This window comes from Stegostoma tigrinum, chromosome 7, assembly GCF_030684315.1.
Source record: "Stegostoma tigrinum isolate sSteTig4 chromosome 7, sSteTig4.hap1, whole genome shotgun sequence".
NCBI lineage: Eukaryota > Metazoa > Chordata > Chondrichthyes > Orectolobiformes > Stegostomatidae > Stegostoma > Stegostoma tigrinum.
In genome coordinates, this window is record NC_081360.1 from 101948349 (window position 1) to 101963071 (window position 14723).

The following is a 14723-nucleotide window of genomic DNA, read 5'->3' on the forward strand; positions in this document are numbered from 1 at the left end:
TGTCGAAGATAGGGCAGTGGATGTTGTCGTCTACGTGGACTTCAGTAAGGCCTTTGACAAGGTCCCTAATGGCAGGCTGATACAGGAGGTGAGCTTGAAAGATGAATTTTAAAAAAAACTGGCTCAGTCATAGAAGACAAAGGGCCATGGGGGGGGCGATGCATTTCTGAATGGAGGGCTGTGACTAGTGGCTTTCCTCAGGGATCAGTGTTAGGACCTTTGCTATTTGTATAAAAAAAAATTTGAAGGAAAATGTAACTTCTGATTAGTAAATTTGCCGATGACACAAATGTCGGTGGAATTGTGGATAGTGATGAGGACCATCAATAGATACAGCTGGATGTAGATGGGTTGGTGACTTGGGCAGAGAGGTGGCAGATTGAGTTTAACCTGGAAAAATATAAAGTAATGCATTTTGGAAGGTCTGACCCAGATGGAAAATATACAGTAAATGGCAGAACCCTTTAGAGTACTAATAGGCAGAGGGATCTGGATGTAAAGGTACACAGGTCAAGGTTTAAAGGTAATGTATGAGGCAAGATTTTTAGTGTGGTGGGCGCCTGGAACTCGCTGCTGGGGGAGGTAGTGGAAGCAGATACAATGGTGACTTTTAAAGGGCAGCTTGACAAATACGTGAATAAGGTAGAGACATGATCTCCGGAAGGATAAGGGGTTTTAGTTGTGACAGGCAGCATGTTGCTGCAGGTTTGGAGCGCCAAAGGGCTTGTCCCTGTGCAGTCATTTTCTTTGTTCTAAATAGAAATCCAGCCAGTTTCAGCTTTGAGTGCAGTACATGATTAGATAGAGTAAAGCTCCCTTTACACTTAAACTTTACATCAAACACTTCAAGGACAGGTACTTTACAGCATTGGGTACAAAGCTCTGTGAGCATTGTCCCCATCAAGATTTCGAGGACTGGGACTGCACAGGGTTAGATACAGAGTAAAGCTTCCTTTACACTGGCTCCATTGAAGATTCCCTAGGCTGTAGGAATGAGGAATGTAATTGTGACCAACTCCTGTTCCTGACTCTCCTCACAACCTTACCCCCCACAGAAGATAATTTTCATTCATTAATTAAATGTTGTCGTGGCTAGCATTTAATACAACCTTTAGTTGCTGTTGAGAAATGAATCTCCATTGCCCCACTGGTGGAATTCAAATTTGCTTCCAGATGAAATATAAATTATTTGTCCTGTAACACACATTCTGTTGCTGAAAATGCAGTAACGTCTGTCCTAGACCAGTTTCCATGCTGATTCCTGCTTTTTTCCTTTTGCTGTCCTGTTCCAACAGTCCCTACTCAGTGTGCTACGGATTCTGGACCTGAGTCATAACCGAATCCAGGACTGTGCGGAGCATCTCAAGGTGAGGACCTCCGTCCATTGTGGGGGCTGTACCCCACACGGCCATCTCTGCAGCTGAGGGTTTTGATGTGTTGGGGGAAAGGGTAGGTGCAGATGGTGGGATGTGTTTCTGGTTTGATGTGAACTGAAATGTGGCTTGTATGCTGATAGTTAGTAATGGAGATGAGGTTCAAGCTGTATTCAAACCATTTTAGACAGTAGTGGAATGGGATGGGGGGGTGGGGGTCCATTGCAGGATGGTGGGAGTAAGGTAAATGGAGATACAAATGCTAATGGTTGCTGCCAAGTAGATTGCTCATGGAGATATATGAAATGTGGTGATGCTGGCGTACTTGGCCAATTAGCCCTCTGGCTGCACGTGCTTCCAGTTAGAAGATAACAAAGTGTGAGGCTGGATGAACACAGCAGGCCAAGCAGCATCTCAGGAGCACAAAAGCTGACGTTTCGGGCCTAGACCCTTCATCAGAGAGTGGGATGGGGAGAGGGAACTGGAATAAATAGGGAGAGAGGGGGAGGCGGACCGAAGGTGGAGAGAGTATAGGTGGGGAGGTAGGGAGGGAATAGGTCAGTTCAGGGAAGACGGACAGGTCAAGGAGGTGGGATGATGTTAGTAGGTACATGGGGGTGCGGCTTGGGCTGGGAGGAAGGGATGGGTGAGAGGAAGAACAGGTTAGGGAGGCAGAGGCAGGTTGGACTGTTTTTGGGATGCAGTGGGTGGGGGGGAAGAGCTGGGCTGGTTGTGTGGTGCAGTGGGGGAGGGGACGAACTTGGCTGGTTTAGGGATGCAGTGGGGGAAGGGGAGATTTTGAAGCTGGTGAAGTCCACATTGATACCATTAGGCTGCAGGGTTCCCAGGCGGAATATGAGTTGCTGTTCCTGCAACCTTCAGGTGGCATCATTGTGGCAGTGCAGGAGGCCCATGATGGACATGTCATCAAGAGAATGGGAGGGGGAGTGGAAATGGTTTGCGACTGGGAGGTGCAGTTGTTTGTTGCGAACTGACAACTGCACCTCTCAGTCGCAAACCATTTCCACTCCCCCTCCCATTCTCGAGATGACATGTCCATCATGGGCCTCCTGCACTGCCACAATGATGCCACCCGAAGGTTGCAGGAACAGCAACTCATATTCCGCTTGGGAACCCTGCAGCCTAATGGTATCAATGTGGACTTCACCAGTTTCAAAATCTCCCCTCCCCCTACTGCACCACACAACCAGCCCAGCTCTCTCCCCCCCCCCCCCCCCCCCCACCCACTGCATCCCAAAACCAGTCCAACCTGTCTCTGCCTCCCTAACCGGTTCTTCCTCTCACCCATCCCTTCCTCCCACCCCAAGCCGCACCCCCAGCTACCTACTAACCTCATCCCACCTCCTTGACCTGTCCGTCTTCCCTGGACTGACCTATCCCCTCCCTACCTCCCCACCTATACTCTCTCCACCTATCTTCTTTACTCTCCATCTTCGGTCTGCCTCCCCCTCTCTCCCTATTTATTCCAGTTCCCTCTCCCCATCCCCCTCTCTGATGAAGGGTCTAGGCCCGAAACGTCAGCTTTGTGCTCCTGAGATGCTGCTGGGCCTGCTGTGTTCATCCAGCCTCACATTTTATTATCTTGGAATTCTCCAGCATCTGCATTTCCCATTATCTCTGCTTCCAGTTAGAGCCTGTTTTTCTGACTTCTCCTGCATGCTCTAACTGTCGTCTCCTCAACCCCCAGCCCCTATCGGAACTGGAATATGTTAACTTGAGCTACAATCTTCTGGAGAGAGTGCCCATCTTCAGCTCCTGCTCTCGAGTTCAGCTGACCACTTTGCTCTTGCGCAATAACAGTTTGGAGAACATTAATGGTAAATTGGCTGCTGTGTTGGGGTTTTTCAGTTTGTGGTTGAGAGTCTTCAGTTTCTGCAACTATGTCACTTAGAGACTAATTCTCTTTGGGGAAGGAAATCTGCCATCCTCACCTCATCCAACCTACATGTGACTCCAGACCCACAGCAATATGGTTAAATGCTGCCTAGCCAGTGATGCCCTCATCCCACAAGAGAAGGATTAGGCCATTGGAGTCTCTCCCGTCTGCTGCTAAGATTATGACCAATTGTACTGTCAACTCAACTCGTCCAACCCTCATAACCTTTAGATTCTTGATGAATAAGGGAGTCAATCTACCTTTGGTCTAAAAATATTCAATGACATCCCCAACCCCACTGCTCGCACGCACACACCTACCTCACGTCAGGCTTAAATCTGCAGAGACCCTCTTCTCCCTCCTGAAGAGGAAGGAGACACCTGATGTCTAATGGTATCTGCTAGTTCTCGACTCGGAGAGATAATCCTGCCTCTCTGGTATCTATCCTGGTCAAGTCCCCTTGTGGCACATTTCCCTAGTCACTGCTTTAGGCAGAGTGTGGATATACTGAGGGATTCAAGTTGTGACGTCTCGGATGTTCCAATGCAGCTGACAATTAATTCCTATTCATTTGCAAGATGTAGACATCACTGGGGTGGGCCAGTATTTACTGCCCTTCCCTAATTGTCCTTGAGAAGTTGATGACGAGCTGCCTCCCAGAACCTTGGCATTGTTTGGTGTTAGTGGACTGTTGGGTGTTCTGGGATTTTAATCTGGTAGGATTTGTCCAGAAAGTGGAATCCTGCGATAGGCAATTACCTACTGCTTAGAACTCTCAAACCTCCCTGATCCTGACGTCACATCAGAGGGTTCTCACCCATGACTGAATAGTTTCCTTGGAAACATTAGCAAAGTTCTAAAGAAGGGTCACTGGGCTCAAAATGTTAACTCCTCCTGTCTGCAGGTAAGGTCAAGACCTGCTGAGTTTCTCCAGCTCATGTTTGTGTGTTTCTGATCATCAGCATCTTTTGTTTTATATTAGAACCATTAAACCTGCTTTTACTCTTAGTTAACTATAACCGTTCCCTAAACCTCCCCATGCACCTCCCCCATAGAATCTCCGTGATCGCACTCACTACGCAGGAACACCTTACCCAATCTACCCTCTCACCGATTTCCATAAAAAGAGAAATGTTTTCTGTGATACTTCACTGCTACTGATATTGGTGTGGTTTACTGGACTGCTCTGTTATGAAGGCCGTGCATTGAGAATCTCAGAATAATTATGACCCAACTGGAGGCCATTCGGCCTATTGTCCATTCTATCATCTAATGCCAATCTCCTGCCTTTTCTCTATATCCAATGCCCTCTTGAATGTCTTAATTGAATCTGTCTGCACCAAATTTCCGGGCAGTGCATTCCATATTCAAATCCTCACTAGAGGTCTTGAAAAGGTAACTGGGCGACCTTTTTCTTTTCAGGAACAGGCCCGTCGGCCCTCCAAGCCTGCACCGATCGAGATCCTCTGTCTGACCTGTCATCTATTTTCTAACGATCTGTGTCCATTTGCTCCCTGCCCATCCATGTACCTGTCTAAATATATCTTAAAAGACGCTAACATGTCTGCGCCTACCACCTCCGCTGGCAACGCGTTCCAGGCACCCACCACCGTCTGTGAAAAGAACTTTCCACACATGTCTCCCTTAAACTTTCCTCCTCTCACTTTGAACTCATGACCCCTAGTAATTGAGTCCCCCACTCTGGGGGGAGAAAAAGCTTTTTGCTCTCCACCCTGTCTATACCCCTCATGATTTTGTGGACCTCAATCTTCGTCTTTCTAAAGAAAATAATCCTAACCTCCTCAACCTCTCTTCATAGCTAGCACCCTCTGTCCCAAGCAACATCCTGGTGAGCCTCCTCCTCTGCACCCTCTCCAAAGTATCCACATCCTTTTGGTAATGTGGCGACCAGAACCGTACACACTACTCCAAATGTGGCCGAACCAAAGTCCTATACAACTGCAACATGACCAGCCAACTCTTGTACTCAATACCCCGCCCAATGAAGGAAAGCATGCCATATGCCTTCTTGACCACCCTATTGACCTGCGTTGTCACCTTCAGGGAACAATGGACCTGAACACCCAGATCTCTCTGTTCATCAATTTTTCCTCGGACTTTTCCATTTACTGTATAGTTTGCCCTTGAATTTGATCTTCCAAAATGCATCACCTCGCATTTGCCCGGATTGACCTCCATCTGCCATTTATCTGCCCAACTCTCCAGTCTATCCATATTCTGCTGTAATCTCTCACCGTCCCCTTCACTCTTTGCTACTCCACCAATCTCAGTGTCATCAGCAAACTTGCTGATCAGACCACCTACACCTTCCTCCAGATCATTTACATATATCACAAACAATAGTGGTCCCAGCACAGATCCCTGTGGAACACCCCTGGTCACAGGTCTCTAATTTGGGAAACTCCCTTCTACTACTACCCTCTATCTCCTGTTGCCCAGCCAGTTTTTTTTTTAATCCATCTAGCTAGCACACCCTGGACCCCATGTGACTTCACTTTCTCCATCAGCCTGCCATGGGGAACCTTATCAAACACCTTACTGAAGTCCATGTATATGACATCTACAGCCTTTCCCTCGTCAACTTTGTCACGTCCTCAAAGAATTCTATTAAGTTGGTAAGACATGACCTTCCCTGTACAAAACCATGTTGCCTATCACTGAGCCCATTTTCTTCCAAATGGGAATAGATCCTATCCCTCAGTATCTTCCCCAGTCATTACCACTGACGTCAGGCTCACCGTTTGATAATTACCTGGATTACCCTTGCTGCCCTTCTTCAACAAGGGGACAACATTAGCAAGTCTCCAGTCCTCCGGGACCTCACCCGTGTCGAAGGATGCTGCAAAGATATCTGTTAAGGCCCTCGCTATTTCGTCTCTCGCTTCCCTCAGTACCCTGGGATAGATCCCATCCGGACCTGGAGACTTGTCCACCTTAATGTCTTTTAGGATACCCAAGACTTCCTCCTTCCTTATGTCAACTTGACATTGACTAAGCAAACATCTATCCCTAACCTCAACATCTGTCATGTCCCTCTCCTTGGTGAATACCGATGTAAAGTACTCGTTAAGAATGTCACCCATTTTCTTTGACTCAGCGCATAACTTTCCTTCTTTGTCCTTAAGTGGGCCAATCCTTTCTCTAGTTCCCCTCTTGCTCTTTATATATGAATAAAAAGCTTTGAGATTTTCCTTAACCATGTTTGCCAGCAATACTTCATGTCCTCTCTTAGCCCTCTTAATCCCTCGTTTCAGATTCGCTTTACATTCTTGATATTCTTGCAGAGCTTCGTCTGTCTTCAGTCGCCTAGACCTCATATTTGTTTCCTTTTTCCTCTTGGCTAGTCTCACAATTTCACCTGTCATCCATGGTTCCTTAATCTTGCCATTTCTATTCCTCATTTTCACAGGAACATGTCTCTCCTACCTCTTGTCTGTCCAGCCTCAGTTCAGTATTCCAACTCAGATCAAAAGATTCAGGCCACACCGTTTCAATATGATTTTCTTGCACGCATTCTCTCTATCACTGGTCTCCCCACTCCCCACTTGCTCTTCTCTCTCTCCTCCCCCCACTTCATACTGCAGTGGATACAGGCTCAGCTTGTCCAATCTTCCATCATAAAATAGATTCTAAGGGTCAGATAATTTTTGAACTGCATCTAATGCAATGATGTCCTTCTGTATCAAGTTCAAAATCTATGTGTAGTACTCCAGTTGTGGTTTCAATGATGCTTTCTGTAACGGGAGCAAAACGGCCCTACTTTTAGTCCATTCCCTCAACATTCAATTCACTACCTTTGCTAATCACTTGAGATACCCTCATATTAACTTGAAAAATGAATGTATTAGCACACGCAGACATGCACCTCAAGACTTCTGCAATCTTTCTCCATTTAAAATGTCAGCTGTGTTTGTATTCTTCCTGCCAAAAAGGAGAAATTGACAGAACTCTGGGTGCTGAAAATCCGAAACACAAATTGCTGGAAAATCTCAGTAGGTCTGGCAGCATCTGTGGAGAGAATCAGAAATTGACAATTGACAGGAAATTGATTGAATTGGCATTGTTACATTCTATTCTATTAGTCAAATGTTTTCCTACTCGCTTACATGTGGATGCTCTTTACGTTGTCTCAGCATTTACCTATTGACATATCTTTGTGTCAGCAGAAAATTTAGCAATTATACGCTTTCATCCACGTCATAAATTTTTAGATAGTTGAGTGTGCAGTTATTTGGTTCCCTTTTGAAAGTAATTTGAAATTGCTACTGCACATCAGGCAATATAGTCATGATTAAAACAACTACACTTTGACATGCCATGAACTTCTGAAAGGTGCTATATAAAGGCAAGAGTGGTTCTTTGTTTTGATCTTCTGATATCTTATTCCCTTTTTAGGAGTCGAGCACTTATCACATTTGAAACACCTGGATCTGGCGTACAACATAATTTCGGAGCATGCACAGCTTGCTCCTCTGTCCCAGCTACACAGCCTAAAGGAGGTGGGTGGCGCGAGTAGCAACACTGTGAGGGTCAGTAAGTTGGGGAACACGGAAGATTGGGGGAGTTTGCACAGATCCTGCACCTGTGTTGTGCTGGGTATGAGGTGAGCTTTTTAATTTCGGCACTCTTGTATAAAAAGTATGCCAGGCAGTAAAATTCAATCTTTCAGAGGTCAATTGTTTTGAGCCCAATAGTCACAGAAAAACTGAGCAGGCTGGTGTTTCACATCAGAGGTTTGTGAAATCCAGAGCTAATCTGGATTTCTTGGCATGCAGGTCTCCCTTCTCGGTTGAATGAAATGCATGCAAATAATCTCTGTTAAACAATCAGTGTGAAACAGCCCCATCTTTAGGGCACAACCTGTCCACACCTGCCGTAAGAAAAGAGCAAAACAATCACATAGTGTGTCTCTCGCCTTCCTCCTCCCCCACCCCAGTCCCCCTCGTCTCCTCCCCCCCCCCCCCCCCCCACCCTTCCCCTTGCCCACCCCAGGACAGTTTAGAAGAAGCTTTACTCTGAATCTAATCCTGTGGTATACTTGTCTTGGGAGTGTGTGGCAGCATTACAGGAAGTTTTACTTTCAGCTTCAAAAAGTACAAGGAACTTTGTCTGTTTCATTTCCCAATTCATGTACTTTGCCCAGCCCATACTGGAATTTCTTAAATCTGTTGCACTCAGACTTGTTGGTGAGCAGAGCAGTGCAGAGTATTCGTGTGGGCGTAGCAGACAGGCAGGAACGTTGAGTTGTGACCACAGCCAAATCAGCCGTCATCTTATCGAGTAGCCGAGCAGGTTTGATTGGCTGAATGGCCGACTCCTTCCATATCCTGCTTTCCCATGTTCTACCCCATCTGGCCAAACTTCAGTGCAGGTGTGTAATGTGTAGTGTCTTGTCTTACAGCTTTTCCTTCAAGGGAACCCCGTATGTTACCAAAAACGGCATCGACCCTGCACTATCCATCACCTTTCACCCAAAGCAGCCTTCATGCGAGTAAGTATTTGTGTGGGTACTATTGACCTGGTTAGAGTTTGGCATCTCTCACTGCTAGCTGGTCCTTTCCTGAGTTGCTGGGGAGGAGCACAATGCTGGGACAGGGCTGGTCACTGCTTTTGGGTTTGGCTTTATGCGATCCACTGACCTCCTTTTGCCTTCAATCATTCTGGATTGCCTGATGAGGAAAGGCTAGATAGGGTGGAGTTTGGAAGAGTCAGAGAATACTTAACATATTAGGTTCTTAAGGGGACTTGACTGGGTTAACATGGAAAAGGATGTTTCCTGCTGTGGGAGAATCTTGAATTGGGGGTCACAGGTTAAAAATGGACAGTGCTTGCCAACACCCGCAACTGCAGGCAGCTACAAGTGTGCTGTTTTGGAATGTGCGTGCACACGATATGCAATCATTTAGAAATCTCGGCCCCCTGCTCTTGCCCACCCCAGGACAAATGCATGTGCAGGAAACCGCATGTGGTTTTGAAATAGGGCTCACTGGGGAGAGGAGACTCTGGATAGAGGTAATTCCTGGAATGAGGATGCAAGAGGAGTTAGGAGCTGGGACTGTCGGGGGTTGAAGGTGGGTGGCGACAAGGTGAGCCCAGGCCTTGGGAGGTGGGGTGCTAACAAGGAGGGCCCAGAAGCTGGCAGGCCCTCCCATGTCCAATCACGCTCTCTGTCTGTCCACCCCACTCCCCCCAGTCTGTTTGTATGTATTTGTGATTTAACTAGTGCAATTTGTGCGTGTGTTGGTGTCAACAAACGTGCCCTTTTAAAAACAAGGGGTCACCCATTTAAAACAGATGAGAAAATGTTTTTCTCCTCAGGATTGTGTGTCTTTGGAACCCCCTTCCTCAAAAGGCCAAGGGTGCTGAATCTTTAAACATTTTTCAGGTAGACATAGTTTGAATCTTGGTTACCGAAAGGATGAAAGGTTATCAGGGATGTGCAAGACTATGGAGTTGAGATTAAGATCAGATCAGCAGCAATCACTTTGAACGGCAGACCAGGTTTGGCTGGAGTGTCCTTCTCTTGTTCCTTGTTCGTGTATTCATGTGGTATCGCTGTGATCGTTTCTGAGCTGGAGAAAGTGATAAAAATGTTTTGGGCTTGTCTGTCCCGTCTGTTTCAGTGTTGTGAATGATCCCCTGTGGAATATATTTAAGGCTGCAAAACGCAGGTTTTTGGTGTCTTGGGGAAGTGAGAAATGGAGAGTGGCTGGGCCAGTGGAGTCAAAGCCTAAGATCCGACTGCAGGTCACACCGAGCTTGGTGAACCCACACCTGGAGAATTTGTGGACAGTTTTGGTCTCTCTCCCTCCCTCCCTCCCCTCCCTCGGAGGGGATGTTCTCGCCATAAAGGTGGTACACCAAAAGTTCGTGGAACTGTTACCAGGGATGGCAGGACAGTCCTGTGAGGCAAAATTGGTCTGTATTCAATAGAATTTTATATGTTACAACTAGATTCCCTCTCATCGTCCTAAATTCTAATACAGCTGGACAGACTAGGTGCAGGGATTTGGGGAGTCCAGAACCAGGGGACACTCGGGAAGTGGTGTAGATACTTAGGACTGAGATGACAAAAGATTGCCTGATTCAAAGTATGATGAAACTGTGGAATTCTCTACAAGAGAAGGCTTTGGAACCAAGATACTGAATATATTAAAGAAGGAAGAGACTATTTTAGAATAAAGGCATCAAAGGGTGTGGGGAGAAAGCAGGAATATGCTGTTGAGATAGAGGTTCAGCCAAGCCCATATTGCATGGGCGAATGGCATCCTCTCGCTTGTAGCTTTAATGTTTTTAAAGTAAACTGTCAACATGTTGTGAATGGCAGAACACGTTTGATCGGCTGAATGGTCCACTTGTTTTTCTTGTGTTTTGTGGTATGCTGGTAGGTTGTGTTTGGTGGAAGTCCAGTGAAAGGTGATTTGTTTTGGATCTGAGAAAGAGAAATTGGATTTTTCCTTGGTGAGTGAATTGGCGTTGTGGAAGAATATGGGGATGTGTGTTTGTAAGTTCGAATTTCCCAATCAGTGCTTCCTAGCTTTTACCTTTGTCTCCCATCCACATTTTGCTCTTCACTATGACCACAAATGGCACCTAGCCACCAGCACTTATAAGCACCTTTACCATAGTAATTTACTCTGGTACATTTCAAAGGAGCATTATTAAATTGTGTTGGCACCGAGTCGTGTGAAGTGATATCGTGATGACGAAAGACTGTGGTTTTAAGAAGCATGGTGAGAAAGAGAAGAGACAGAGAAGGTTTTAGGGAGGGAATTCTCAATGTCAGGGCGCAGACAGTAGAAGGTACAGTGATCAGTGGTGCATCATGCTTGGGTTCTGGTGGGGCAAGTGGGGAGGGTCTTCTAGTTTTCCTACTTTGAACCCAAATCAGGGAAGAATGGAGCTGATTCCCATTAACTTGGTAATCTGACAGTGTCTGCTTTTGGCATGTATATTCTTCACTTCCATTCTCCTGAAATTTTTACTTGAGCTTACAGGTCAGGCTAGAAAGGATGCCATGAGTATGGTGTCTATACATGTTGGATTATATTGAAGACAGAAGGGATAATGAATGATGTTGAGAACTTAGGAGTTCAGTGTCCCATTCTGATTGCATCGTTGCTGTATTATTGACTCCTATGTTATTCCTCCACAGCTGATTTTGGATGGAGACCCATTGACTATGGCAGAGCTGACAGTGAGTATCCCATCACAAGTAAAACGTCTTTTGGTCTGTTACACATCCACATGACATGTTGCCTCCTCAAATTCAGAGGAATGCTCCTTCTATGCAGTCCCCATCAAACATACCCAGGAAGGGCGAGAGCATGGGGCTAGATACAGAGTCTGAACTTTTAAGCACTTTAAAAATGGGTCACCTGTTTAAAACAGAAAGGAGGACAAACAAGCTTTTGGCCCCCTCCTTCTAGAAAAGGTGGTGGAAGGAGACTCTTTGCATATTTTTAAAGATGAGTTCAGTAGATTCATGTTGACCATGAGGTGAATTATTCTTCAAGTAGCATGTAATTCTTATTGACTAGCAGAGCATACTCAAAAGTGTTGAAGTCTTTTTGTTTGTGTGTTTGTATAATATCTGTATCAAGCCCCTTCGACTCACTCTAAATAGAAAAAGTACCAACAACTGAGGTCCCTTTTCCCTCTGACCATTCTCTGGCATCTTGTACACCCTCTCTGCTGCAATCCTGAAACCCTATAACCTCCCTTTTCTGAGGATGATGATGTCAGCTTGTACGAGGGGGGCATAGCTACAAGTTGAGGGGTAATAGGTTTAAGACGGATGTCAGAGGTAGATACTTTACTTAGAGAGTGGTAAGGGTGTGGAATGCCCTGCCTGCCAATGTAGTTAACTCAGTCACATTAGGGGCATTTAAACAGTCCTTGGATAAGCATATGGGTGATGATGGGATAGTGTAGGGGGATGGGCTTGGATTAGTTCACAGGTCGGCGCAACATCGAGGGCCGAAGGGCCTGTTCTGCACTGTATTGTTCTATGTCCTATGTTCCCTCTTGCAGTACCTACCAAAGACTGGCCGGCTGATAGGGCAGTCAATGCGCCACTCATCCCGGAATAGCACGCTCAGGAGTGTTCTGGAATCCTCGCTGAACAGTAACTGCAGTGAATGTATATACCCATCAGACAGTAGTGCCAGGCCAATCACCCGCAAAAAGGTAAATGCTTCAGCTTTTTATACCTTGGTTCATAGAATGTGGGTATTGCTGACTGGCAGTCCATGTGGCGTAGCTTTCCTCACTGTGCCATTACGGCAGGAGTTCTAGGATTTTTGACTTGGTGACAGAAAAGGAACAGCAATATATTGTCAAATCTGGGTGGTATATGTCCTGGAGGAGAATTTGGTGGTGTTCCCATGTATCTGCTGCCCTTGTCCCTCTAGATGGAAGCGGCTGTGGTTCGGAAGGTACTTTCTGAGGAGGCTTGGTGAATTTCTGCAGGATAACTTGTAGATAGAATGCAGTGATGGAAGGAGTGGATGTTGAAGGAGGGGAGTGTGGGCTGCTTTGCCCTGGATGGCATTGAGCTGCTTTACTTGGAGCTGCACCCATCTAGGCAAGTGGGGCATATTCCATTACCAAATAAACCTACCTCGACCATGCACTCAAACTAGTATACCAAAAGGAAAGCATTGGATTTACATACAAGCCTGTGGTGTACTCCGGCCAACTCCTTTACAATTTTAATTAGAAAATTAGATGGGCTTGATGTAGAGAAAATGCTTTCAACCCCCGGGAATCTAGAACACGACATCTTAAGTAAGCCATAGTCACTAACTCATCCAATGGGAAATTCGGAGTGGTGAGACTGTAACTCCTTTTAGAGAGAGTAGGTGAAGCAAGGACTGGAGGTATTTTGAGGTGATTCCAGGTTAAAAAACATGAAAGATTGAGAGCATAAACACCAGCATGGACTACTTGGGTCAAATGGAGATTTACAGAGGAGGTGATGGCCCAGTGGTATTATCGCTGGACTGTTAATCCAGAGGCCCAGATAATGTTTTGGAGACCCGGGTTCGAATCCAGCCATGACGGATGGTGGATTTTGAATTCAAAAATAAATCTGGAAGTAAGAATCTCATGATGACCATGAATCCATTGTTGATTGTCAGAAAAAAACCATCCAGTTCACTAATGTACTTTTAGGGAAGGAAATGGCCATCCTTACCTGGTCTGGCCTACATGTGACTCGAGACCCACAGCAATGTGGGTGACTCTTAACTGCCGTAGCCAGTGATGCCTGCATTCCGTTAATTAATTTTAAAAATGGCCTGTTTCTGAGCTTTACGTGCAGTGCCCATATCTTATGCAATCAAACTGATTTAAGTTTTACTTTTCTTTCCCCCCCCTTATTGGGTAACAACCCCACCCCCACTGCAGAGTAAAATCAAGGTGCGGACTGCCAGTATCTCAGAGCCAAGTGATAGTGACAAGGACACTCGGAATACTCCAGTCACGTCACGTGAGTATTTTGGAGAGCTGGGCTGAAAACTGACTGAAGGGAAGTGGAGACATGCAAGATTAGAATTGTTCAAATTAATGCTTAAATTCGCAAATATACGATTGAGCAGAGTTGTTCAGGTCCCTTGCAGACTGATAAAGCCGGGTGTATGTATTGCAATGCTCAGACTGGGTGAAATGGAGTATCTTTAACTCCTCGGTCACATTTTTATGCATCAATCATGATCCAATGAACTAAAAGCTGAAGAAACTGTGCAGGTCTGCAGCCCCTGTAGAGAAAAACCATTAGTGTTTCAAGTTCAACATGACTCTTCTTCAGAACAGGATAAGAGAAGTTCCAAAGAGGAGTTGTACTCAGCTTGAAACATTAACTCTATCTGCCTCCATGCATGTTGCCAGACCTGAGTAATCTTCCCTCTAAACTGCATGCACAGCTGTCTCAGAGTATCCCTTATGGTGATTGGCATCAGCTCACCAGTCACAGCATTGGCTTCCAGTTCCAGAGGCAATGGTGGACTTATGCAGCTGGAAAGAAAATGACATTGAACACAGCTGCTGAGTTTCTCCTAGCAGTTTGTCATGTCAGATTTTCAGCTTCTGCAGTTATCTGATTTTTATATGATCTTACTGAATAATTGAAAAGGCACAAGGGATGATCACTATTCTTATTATTATGTCTCTCCATCCTCCAGGGAAAGTCTGCCTCTAGAACAAATAACACAGAAAAGAGAGAAATGATTTGGTAGGTGGGCAGATTTGATAGATTGGTCCCTAGCATGGAGGGATTATTTTATGAATCAAGGTCAATCAGTTTGGGATTCAACTCACCGGAGTTTAGCAGAACATAGAACATTATAGCACAGAACAGGCCCTTCGGCCCTTGATGTTGTGCCGACCTGTCGTACCGATCTGATGCCCATCTAACCTACACTATTCCATGT

At 45.7% G+C, this 14723-nt stretch overlaps 1 protein-coding gene across 2 annotated transcripts in view; it reads left to right on the forward strand.

The window, feature by feature from the left end:
• Positions 1-14723, forward strand: part of stk11ip (serine/threonine kinase 11 interacting protein) — a 133759-nt gene that overhangs the window by 33636 nt on the left and 85400 nt on the right. For both annotated transcript variants that reach the window (XM_048534777.2, XM_048534778.2), the window contains exons 7-13: positions 1296-1367; positions 3082-3211; positions 7687-7790; positions 8693-8782; positions 11447-11488; positions 12325-12480; positions 13702-13783. In XM_048534777.2, the coding sequence (XP_048390734.2) occupies positions 1296-1367; positions 3082-3211; positions 7687-7790; positions 8693-8782; positions 11447-11488; positions 12325-12480; positions 13702-13783 (676 nt within the window). The remainder of the gene's footprint in view (positions 1-1295; positions 1368-3081; positions 3212-7686; positions 7791-8692; positions 8783-11446; positions 11489-12324; positions 12481-13701; positions 13784-14723) is intronic.